This window comes from Octopus sinensis, unplaced genomic scaffold (assembly GCF_006345805.1).
Source record: "Octopus sinensis unplaced genomic scaffold, ASM634580v1 Contig02451, whole genome shotgun sequence".
Taxonomy (NCBI): Eukaryota; Metazoa; Mollusca; class Cephalopoda; order Octopoda; family Octopodidae; genus Octopus; species Octopus sinensis.
In genome coordinates this window covers 2,501-14,949 of record NW_021825697.1, presented here as the reverse complement: position 1 = coordinate 14,949, position 12,449 = coordinate 2,501, and the positions used below count along the sequence as shown (strand labels likewise).

The following is a 12,449-nucleotide window of genomic DNA, read 5'->3' as shown; positions in this document are numbered from 1 at the left end:
CACAGATGCCCAATGAAATGACGGGCAATATTGTGTATGATATACTGGTGTAGTAGTTCAGAGTGCAAATAAATTGACATGCTATTAAAACGTTTGTAGCATGACTTCAACAGCTGAATATCTATTAATTTTTATTTATTACATATACGTACATACTTATACACACACACACACGTGCACATACATATAGTGTAGGCGTGTTTGTTCGAGTGTATGCTTAATCATAACTTCATTTAAACACAAGTGATTCATTACCCGGTTATACTTAATATATATATATATATATATATATATATATATATATATATATATATATATATATATATATATATAATATATATATACACGTTAAATCACATTTTATAATCCATAGAAATAATTATAATCAATGTTGGAAAAATAGAAAATACGCATTTTGAATTACCGTTAATTATTCATTCTTCAGAAAGAATGATTTTTCAAGTGACCAAATGCCAGTTTAACAGCTTTATCTATTTTCTTCTCTGCACACATTTTACGGTAACAAGATGTTTCATTATCTTAATCGCGGTGAATGAGCATACTTCTGTCGACATTCGGATGCAGATGCTATTAATTGTGCATTTTTTGACTCTTTGCAGACTCTATATTTCGAGAAAAATCAAGTTGTTTTCTTCGCTGCTCTTTTCCACTGTGGGACATCTTCCCTTTCTTAATATCGTCTTCGTTCTCCATCTCCTCTTCTCGTCGTCGTCGTCGTCGTCGTCGTCGTTGTCGTTATCCTTTCACTTAGTTGTCTCACTCTTTTTTCTTTTCTCTCATTTCTTTCTTTCTTTCTTTCTTTCTTTCTTTGTTGTTTTTGTTGTTGTTGTTGTTCTTGTTCTTCTCCTTCTTGTTCTTCTTTTTCTTCTTCTTGTTCTTCTTGTTCTTCTTCCTCTTCTTCTTCCTCTTTACCTCGTCGACTTCTCACTCCTCTCTTCTTCCTCATTTTCTTTTTTCTTTCTTTCTTTCTTTCACTTTTCTTCTCGTTCATATCGTCGTCGTCGTCGTCGTCGTTGTTGTTGCTGTTGTTGTTGTTGTTGTTCTCCTCTTCTTCTTCTTCTTCTTCTTCTTCTTCATGCTCCTGCTCCTCCTCTTCCGCTTCCCTCTCCCACCCTCATGTCCTCTAGCCACTCGTTTCCCAATGACAACTTCGTCACTTAAATTTTCTCATTGTGAAACCAATAATTCATGAACATTTTTCCCCAATCAACATCCTCGAAGACAAACATTTTTGTCTTCATCCCAACGGCAGCAATTTTATCAATCAATGATTCTATTTACCGAATTTGTGAAGCACCTGAAATCATGAGAGCATTCAGGCAAAGTATTTTTGGAAGGTTGTTCTCATACAGCTGATTATTACGTCTTAGAATTCGTCAATATTTTCGAAGGTTTATTAAATATATTTTTTTCCTCTCTAAATTCTTGAAGAGAAATTGTTTCTTTCCCCAGTTATAACTTTACTTGCCTGTGAGAAAGTTATTGGAATATGATAAATCTTGTATGTAATTATTGTTCCCAGGTTCATGGAATGTGAGAACGATGTCATATTGCGCGGTAAAGATAGAACTGTACGTTAGTGCAAAGGTTATAAAGTAAGTTACAATGGCCAGGGGCATTGTCAAGAACCGAAAGACCTTTGATGCTAAATTATATTTTTAACAATTCTTTTGAACTTGCGGATCAAATGCGCGACGTAAAGCAGCCGCCAGCAAAACCTACTTGCTACAATACCTTTATCTTTAGTTCAGTAAGTGGAAGAGGTTATTTGTTGCTTACTCTTAAAGCGCTTGGGTTCATCGTTCGATAAATAAACGTCGGGTTTAGCTCAAAGTTCCCTTCAGCATTGCTTCCAAATAAAACGGTTAAGCAATATTTAGGTGCTTTATACGGCGGTTAGCATGCCGGGGAAAATGCTTTGCGGTATTTCGTCCGTCTTTACGTTCTGAGTTCACATTCCACTGATGTCCACTTTGCTTTTCGTCCTTTCGGAGGGAAATAAAATAAGTACCAGTTGAGTACTGGGATCGATGTAATCGACATATCCCCTCTTCCGAAATTGCTGGCCTTGTGCCAAAAGCAGAACCCGATTCTCAGGTGTTTTATAACCAGGTTGCAACGTCTCACGTCTTACCAAAATGTTATTTATGACATTTTCTTCCAGAAAAAGCCAATTTCTTTCATGTCAAACATTTGCCAATCGATCGTGAAAATTATATTCTTCGAAATTTTTTCTCTAATTATGCAAGATATTTAACTCACAGCATCTTCATTTTCACTTGCAGTTTACCTGATATTTTTCTGCGGTTCGTTCCTGTTCGAGTTGACGACGTACAACGCAGTATACAGTTCGTTGAAGTTTGTGTTCTTTTTAGTTGAAAAATAAAATGGTTAATTGCTTTGATCATAATATTGATTTGAATTGCAACGCATTTCTGATTACAAGCAACGATATTTTTAAAACTTCATCTCATTTTAGAACCTCAAATCTTAGTACAACGAATACTTAATGATGTAAGTGATTCTTCATCATTAATTTTGGCACTCATTCCTTTTGCTCTAAAGAGTTCATATCATCGACTGAAACACAACTCTATTTCAAGCTTAGCTTTTTCGTATTTAATAACACAACAAATTGTGTGAGTGTCGTGTATGTGTGGGTGTTTGTGTTTTGTATTTGTGTTTTGTGTCAGTATCACTGGAAACGTAACCATGGGAAGCCTACAGAAAAAAGGAGCAATAATAGCGAACTCGTGGAAAAATTTATAGTTGTGTGGTGGAAGTTGTTGATAAACTAATTAATCAATTACGAATAAAAGCATGAAATACCATTGGTATGAACATAATAACCATATCACAACAACAACAGCAACAAAAACAATAATAATAACAATAGGAATAAAAACTAATTTACGTTTAAATTTCACTCTATTTATGTTATTACGTTTCCGTCAGTAACTTTCGCTGTTATTACATTGTTATTCTTAAATTTCCTTAAAATTAACAACCTCCAAATTAATACACAGACACAGACACACACACACACACACACACACACACACACACACACACACCACACACACACAGATCCATGCACTCACTCAGTCACTCAGTCATTCAATCAGTCGCTCACTCATTTACTCACTCACTCAGTTGGTCAGTCAGTCACTCACTCACTCGCTCACCCACTCAGTCAGTCAGTCAGTTAGTCACTCACTCAGTCACTCAGACAGCCAGTCACTCACTCACTTACTCAGTCACTCAGTCACTCAGTCACTCAGACACCTAGTCACTCACTCACTTACTCAGTCACTCACTCACTGAGTGAGTGAGTGCATGGATCTGTGTGTGTGTGTTTGTGTGTGTGTGTGTCTGTGTATTAATTTGGAGGTTGTTAGTTTTAAGGAAATTTAAAAATAACACTCACTCAGTCACTCAGTCACTCAGTCACTCAGTCAATCAGTCAATCAGTCACTCACTTACTCGCTCACTCAATGACTCAGCCAGTCACTCACTCACTCACTTACTCACTCAAAAATAACACATACACACCCATAGATAGTTGTTAGAAAGCCGAGACAATATAATGTAATATCAGGAAATCTGATATTTCCTTAAAACTAACAACCTCCAAATTAATACACAGACACAGACACACAGACACACAGACACACAGACACACAGACACACAGACACACACACACACACACACACAGGTCCATGCACTCACTCACTCACTCAGTCACTCAGTCATTCAATCAGTCGCTCACTCATTTACTCACTCACTCAGTTGGTCAGTCAGTCAGTCACTCACTCACTTACTCAGTCACTCAGTCAGTCACTAACTCAGTCACTCAGTCACTCAGTCAGCCAGTCACTCACTCACTTAGTCACTCACTGAGTGACTGAGTGCATGGATCTGTGTGTGTGTGTGTGTCTGTGTATTAATTTGGAGGTTGTTAGTTTTAAGGAAATTTAAGAATAACACTCACTCAGTCACTCAGTCACTCAGTCAGTCAGTCAGTCACTCACTTACTCACTCACTCAATGACTCAGCCAGTCACTCACTCACTTACTCACTCACAAAAAACACATACGCACCCATAGATAGTTGTTAGAAAGCCGAGACAATATAATGTAATATCAGGAAATCTGATATTTCCTTAAAACTAACACCCTCCAAATTAATACACAGACACACACACACACGCACACACAGAGATCCATGCACTCACTCACTCACTCAGTCACTCAGTCATTCAATCAGTCGCTCACTCATTTACTCACTCACTCAGTTGGTCAGTCAGTCACTCACTTGCTCACCCACTCACTCAGTCAGTCAGTTAGTCACTCACTCAGTCACTCAGACAGCCAGTCAGTCACTCACTCACTCGTTAAGCGAATGAAACAAATGTCTGTCTTTGACAAAGGTTGGCAAAAGTCAGTCCGTGTCAAACACACACTTACAAATACACTCACACATACACTCACTCCCAAATGACACGCACATACATAGTTGTATAAAAAACCGTGCCAGTACAATCTATAAAGTCATTAAACGAATGAAATAAATGTCTTTTTTTACAAGTTATAATTATTACCTTGCGTTTCACTCTAAGTTGGTTCCTGTTTTCCGTTTCCAGCCTCTCACCTGGAATCTGCGCCGACCACAACTTCCAAATAATCATGGCGTAGGCAAGGGACATAACTAGTACAGGAACAAAGAAAAGCACAATTGAAACAAAAGTGTAGTAGATGCGTCTTGCCTTCATCGCGTTCATACTGTTTGTAACGAGAGTCCAATCGTCTGTACAGAATCGTTCCGTATGATTGGCCCATTTCGTCATGAAGAGGCGTCTGACGTAGAGCAGCGGTGCTGCCACCACAATGGCGATAATCCAGAGCAAGACAATGGCATACCAAGCACGCCGTTCTGCGATGTGTGCTTTTAGAGCGAAAACAATGCCGAAGAAGCGGTCGCATGCGATGACTGTCAGTGTAAGAATGCTGGATACGGTGGATGTCACTGCAAAATAACGAAAAATATGATAAGTCAATGTTTTGAATCTATATCGGTTGAATATTAAGACGTAAGAAAAGATAGTTCACATATAACTAGAAGGGGCTTATTCTTTCAAAGCTGAAGGTTAACAGTTTTGCGACTCAAAGTTTCTCGCTATATGAAATACTAAAAGCGACAACAATATGGTGATGCTTAAATAAAGAGAAACTTTATGTGCGTGTCTGTTTGTGTGAGTATGTGTGTGAGTGGATATATAGATATGTATATATATATGTATGTGTGTGTATATATATATGTTGTCCTTACCTTCGTAACGCGGAGTAGATGAGACAGGGACAACTGATGAAGGGGAGTATTCTTTATGTTGCATGTCTCGTTTCTCCGTTTGCTTTTTTCGTTGTTCAAAAAAATTTCGTTTTCGATGTTTTTGTTTTTATGTTTTAGTTTCTTATTGTGTTCAACGTTTTTTTTATGCCCTGTACCCATATATGCATATATATATATATACACACACATATGTAGGTAAGTACATATATGTATGTATGCATATATTTATATATTATTTATGTATTATATATATATATATGTATAATAATATGAGGGAATATTATTCCAATCTTACAGGGAAAAATTCAATTTAGAAATACTGAATCAAATATAATATATATATAATATATATATGTATATAGCAATTAAAAGAAAAACACCTTTTATCAATTCAATAATGAAAAATTAAATTATACCATTTAGAAAAATTATATCTTATAAAAAGATTAAATATAAGATAAAGCATATAATAATGATTAAGTAATGTGCAAAATAATAGTAGATAAAACGTATATATTTGGTATATATATATATATGTACAAGAAAAAAAAATGATAGCAGTAATTTCGAGATCTCGGCTTGCGTGCTGTTATTATACTGTCTGATGAAAAGAATCAAGCCCAAAATTTCGGAGTCACTGTCAAACTTATCAGTGTAAAAGTAAATAAACATATACTCACCTAAAATGTAAAATTTTCTGTTTAATATTAAATTGCTTTTATATGTAACGATACAAAACACACATTGATGTATATAGGTGTGTGTGTGTTGTTTGTATATTCATCCACGCACACATTTGAATACACACACACACTCACACACAAACACACATACACACACACACACACATATATATATATACATACAAATATAGCATATAAATTTACGTTTCCTTTCATGTCAGGTTATAAATATATAAAAGATAGAAGCATACACACATTTGTTATTTGATATGATATCGTTTCAGGCAAAATAAATATCAGTTTCATATAAAACAAAACGATGATAATATTAAAAAAATATGAAATAGCAAGAGCTTGGAATAGTCTATATGTATATATGCAGTAGCATAGACTATACTACAAAACAGAGCAGTATATGATAGGGCAGAATAAAACGTATTTATCGTCTGCAATAGGGTAGGTTGTTGTTAATTCGATATTAATATTGGAAATAAAGTTGTGAGAGTTTAGAAGTAAAATTGCAGTAAAATACGATAAAATAATTTAGGTAGACGAAAGACGAAACTTGTAATAAATGCTAACAAGGTTGTATGAATATATAATGTGTACTATTAGCTAATATTTGGGAGCGGGTAGTTTAATGGTTAGGGTGTTGCGCTCATGATTGTAAGATTTTGGTTTCGATTCCTGATGTTAGTGCGCCGTTGTGTCTTTGGGCGAAATATTGCATATCATGTTGCTGCAGTCCATTCAGCTTCCGAAAATGAATTACCTTGCAAAAGACTGATGTTACATCAAGTGAAAGACCTTTCATCATATTTAATTAGCAAACATCAGCAAATACATACACTCACATGCATATCGACCCCAGTACTTTATTATATATATATATATATATATATATATATATATATATATATACTCTTTACTCTTTTACTTGTTCAGTCATTTGACTGCGGCCATGCTGGAGCACCGCCTTTAGTCGAGCAAATCGACCCCGGGACTTATTCTATCGGTCTCTTTTTGCCGAAACGCTAAGTGACAGGGACATAAACACACCAGCATCGGTTGTCAAGCAATGCTAGGGGGTCAGACACAGACACACAAACATACACGCACACACACACACACACACACACACACACACACACACACACATATATTCATAATTGTAGTGTCCTACGCTGATGAGATAAGAAGTTGGGTAAGATATAATTATCTAGTTCTTATGCTTTCCTAAAACTTAATTTCGAAACGTACATCCGTAGGTGACTTAAAATTGTATGATAGATTGCCGTAATTTCATTCTCTCTTACCTGTCTGTGATTGCCTTTCAAGTGCTGTGTTTTCACTGAGATCTCCCTTTTAGTAGAAAGAATAGCTATAACTCTTTGACTGCTATTTCTAAATTCGGTGTGTGGTGAGGCAATTCGTTGCTAAACCCTTAATTGCTTAGTATTACTTAAACTTTCCTCGAATGAGGCTTTTACATGCCGAAATCTACTTGGTGTAATTAATGATTATTCCAAATTAATTAATTTCACCCTATATTGTTACTGATAACCATATTTCATCCCAGTAAATGACCACAGCATCTTGTCTTGGCTACACGCTGGTGGGAAGGGGTTGGTGACACAAACTTTCATTCACACTTTGAATTTGGTGATACTGGTAACGGCTTTGGCTCGCTCTGATACTGAGTTGAGATGATACCTTCTAGTATCTCGAAATTTAATATACAATTATTCATAATTGTAGTGTCCTACGCTGATGAGAAAAGAAGTTGGGTAAGATATAATTATCTAGTTCTTATGCTTTCCTAAAACTTAATTTCGAAACGTACGTCCGTAGGTGACTTAAAATTGTATGATAGATTGCCGTCATTTCATTCTCTCTTACCTGTCTGTGTTTGCCTTTCAAGTGCTGTGTTTTTACTGAGATCTCCCTTTCAGTAGAAAGAATAGCTATAACTCTTTGACTGCTATTTCTAAATTCGGTGTGTGGTGAGGCAATTCGTTGCTAAACCCTTAATTGCTTAGTATATATATATACATATATACGACGGGCTTCTTTCAGTTTCAGTCTACCAAATCCATTCACAAGGCTTTGGTCGGCCCGAGGCTATAGTAGAAGACACTTGCCCAAGGTGCCATGCAGTGGGACTGAACCCGGAACCATGTGGTTGGTAGGCAAGCTACTTACCACACAGCCAGTCCTGCGCCTATATATATATATATACACATATATATATATATATATATATATATATATATAGATATATATATATATTATATATATATATATATATATATATATATATATATATATATAATATACAAATATATATATATATGTGTGTGTGTATGCATATAGGAGTGGCTGTGTGGTAAGTAGCTTGCTTACGAACCACATGGTTCCAGGTTCAGTCCACTGCATGGCATTTTGGGCAAGTGTCTTCTACTATAGCCCCGGGCCGACAAAATCCTTGTGAGCGGATATGGTAGACGGAATCTGAAAGACGCCCGTCATATATATGTATATATATATATTATATATATATATATAAAATATTATTCGAGACAAAACCACTATTTTGCAAAACAAACAAGGAAAGACTTAATCAATACATAAAATTTTAAAAATAGTCAAAAAAACCGCCACTACAATCGTTTCTGTCTTGATCGACAATCTTCAGGTGGACTTCCAATAATTCAGTGTCAGACACTGAATTATTGGAAGTCCACTGAAGATTGTCGATCAAGACAAGAAACGATTGTAGTGGCGGTTTTTTTGACTATTTTTAAAAAATTTTATGTATTGATTAAGTCTTTCCTTGTTGTTTTGCAAAATAGTGGTTTTGTCTCGAATAATATTTTATAATATTTTACTATAAAATCGATTTAATCATAAATCTGATTTTTTTCCTGTAAATTTGGATTTATTCCCTAATATTTATTATATATATATATTATAATATATATATATTATATATATATATATATATATATATATATATATGTATATATGTGTGTGTGTATATGTTTGTGTGTCTGTGTTTGTTCCCCCAACATCGCTTGACAACCGATGCTGGTGTGTTTACGTCCCCGTAACTTAGCGGTTCGGCTAAAGAGACCGATAGGATAAGAACTAGGCTTACAAAGAATAAGTCTGGGGTCGATTTGTTCGACTAAAGGCGATGCTCCAGCATGGCTACAGTCAAATGACTGAAACAATTAAAAGAGAAAAAAAAGAGAATATTGATAGACATATACATAATACGTAAAGCACAGATAAACACATTCGCACACAATTGGCTATATCAATCTAAAACTACCTCTGTTAACTTATAACGTACTTATATATCAATTTTGTTCATCTTACTACTCCCTCTCTCTCTTCCCTCATTCTCTCTCTATACATATACATAGACAGACAGATAGAGATGTACACACACGCACACACATACACACACACACATATCATACTTGAACTTCTTTCTGTCTGAAGACGGAGGCTCGTCTCATCTGACGATGGAATCAATTTATAAGCATTTTAAGGCGGCGTGCTGGCAGAATCGTTAGCACAAAATGCTTAGCGGTATTTCGTCTGCCGCTACGTTCTGACTTCAAATTCCGCCGTGGTCGACTTTGCTTTTTATCCTTTCGGGGTCGATAAATTAAGTACCAGTTACGTACTGGGGTCGATGTAATCGACTTAATCCGTCCGTATGTCTTTGTTTGTCCCCTCTATGTTTAAACCCTTGTGGGTAGTAAAGAAATAGGTATTTTGTCTGCCGCTACGTTCTGAGTTCAAATTCTGCTACGTTCTGAGTTCAAATTCCCCTTCGGGGTCGATAAGTAAGTACCAGTTACGCACTAGGGTCGATGTAATCGACTTAATCCGTTCCTCTGTCCTTGTTTGCTCCCTCTGTGTTTAGCCCCTTTGTGGGTAGTAAAGACATAGGTATTTTGTCTGCTGCTACGTTCTGAGTCCAAATTCCGCCGAGGTCTTCTTTGCCTTTCATCCTTTCGGGGTCGATAAATTAAGTACCAGTTACGCACTGGGGTCGATCTAATCGATTTAATCTCTTTCTATGTCCTTGTTTGTCCCCTCTATGTCTAGCCCCTTGTGGGCAATAAAGAAATAGGAATAATAATTACAAACATAATTTTGGACCACCCAGCCCCCAGAAACAGCTGTTGGTTTTGTAATACTTTTCTTCAACCTCTTTAATTCTTAATATTTTTATTCTGTGCAAGGCAGAATTTTTGCATGTAAACATATATATACGAGGGACGTTCAATAAGTAATGCCTCTGACCCACTTGCACTAGTTTGATCTAGCTGAAATTTTGTATGTGCAATCATTTATATCTCTATAGAGTAAGTGGCAAATTACAGCTCTGAATTAATTGTGGTTTCTGATTTACAGGTGTCTGAACCGAGTCAAGTGTGAAATGGAGCCTGTTGAGTGTCGAGCAGTGATCCAGTTTTTGTATTTGAAAGGACGCACACCACGGGAGACTTTTGATGAAATGAAAGTAACTTATGGTGATGATGCCCCATCATATGACTTGTAAAACGCTGGCATCGTGAATTCAAACATGGTCGGAACTCTGTGGAAACAGCTCCCAGATTGGTCGCCCCTTCTGCCATTGATGAGGCATCTGTCCGTCAAGTTGAGGCTGCCATTTTGGAAGATCGACGCATAATTATTCGCCAAATAGCCATGAGGTCAAGATTAGTACCGGGTCTGTGGAAAATATCATCATCATGACCATTTGCATATGCAAAAGGTGTCTTCCAGATGGATTCCCAGGTTGCTCACGCCTTTCCAGAAGCAAGAACGCGTCGAGTGCTCGAGGGTGAATTTGGAGATGTGCCAAGAAGATGAGTCAACATTTTTTAAAAGACTGATTACACAGGATGAAACCTGGGTCCATCACGATGATCCAGAGACCAAAGCCCAGTCAATGCAGTGAAAGCCCCGTGACTCACCCCCTCCAAAGAAGGCAAGGGTGCAGCCCTCCGCTGGCAAGGTCATGCTCACAATCTTCTGGGACCAGGACGGAGTAGTGATGACAGATTTCATGGCAAATGGTACCACAATTGCAGGAGCCTATTATGCATCACTTTTGAGGAAAGTTATCAAAATCAAGAGGCGGGGCAAGATCAGCAAAGGCATCCTCCTCCTGCAGGACAACGCTCCGGTCCACAGCTCGCTTGTCGCCAGATCAGAAGCACAGGCGTATGGCTATGAACACCTCCCCCATCCCCCTACTTTCCTGACCTTGCACCCTCTGATTTTCCCCTCTTCCCAGTCATGAAGTTGTTTTTGAAAGGAAAGCGTTTCCCAGATGATGCAGCCTTGATTTCTGAAGTCACGTTAAGGTTGGAGGACCAAGCTGGGTTCTTCTACAAAAACGGTCTCCAGAGCTGCATCAAACAATGGGAGAAATGCGTAACTCTGGGTGGTTGCTATGTAGAAAAAGACTAATAACTGTGCCAAGTTTCGTTGCTCTACTGCTATGGGAAGTGGGTCATGGGCATTACTTATTGAACGCCCCTCGTATTTCATGTATTTAATATACTTTTTATATTGACCTGCCTAACTAGCTTATCTTTATATTTACTGCTCTACCCGCTCAAGTTTAAACCTCTTGAGCACAACAAAGTGTATTCTATATGAAGAATATTTGATTCTCATCTATGAAATATATATATATATATTTACATATATATTTATATACATCTATACTTATATACATATATATATATATATATATATATATATATATATATATATATATATATATAGATATATATAGTGTAATAAATAAAATATATACATACATACAAACATATATGTACGTACCTACATCTATATGTACATATACATGCATATATAAATATATACGTAAGTACAGGACACCACAACTAAACGTAGAACTCAACGAGAAACGAAAGCGGAAAAACAAGCATGGAACAAACCATTTTTTTACTACAGAAAAACAGAGTACAAGAAAAACTAGACAAGGAAAAATCCCTTCATCAGCTGTCTCTAGTTCGACTAGCGTGTTTCGAAGGTAAGACAGAACACGACTCGTCGAAACTAGCCCTTCCTGCGAGAGAATTAAAATGAAATTACTTCGCAGAGGAGTAAAAACAAGAAAGAAAAAAAATGTAACACAAACAGGACGTAAAAACGATACAAATAAAAATACAAAATAAATTATAAGATAAAAATACATGTACAAGAAAATACAATACGAGAAAATAAACAAGAAAACAAACGAAAAGGCCTTTTTCTGGCTTAGACGGAGGAGATTCTGGCAGCGCAAGGGAAAGCAAATGTGTGTTCACAGTTTGAAGGCCGCATGTAAAAAGGAAGTAGAT

The 12,449-nt window shown here is 36.6% G+C and overlaps 1 protein-coding gene across 1 annotated transcript; it reads right to left on the bottom strand.

Annotated features, from left to right (window-relative positions):
- Window positions 1-4,622: 4,622 nt before the first annotated feature.
- LOC115227257 (pyroglutamylated RF-amide peptide receptor-like) lies at window positions 4,623-5,047 on the bottom strand (the record flags this gene model as incomplete). Its single annotated transcript, XM_029798143.1, has 1 exon — window positions 4,623-5,047. A coding segment is annotated over one exon (425 nt), but the record flags the coding sequence as incomplete, so codon positions are not given.
- Window positions 5,048-12,449: the final 7,402 nt, after the last annotated feature.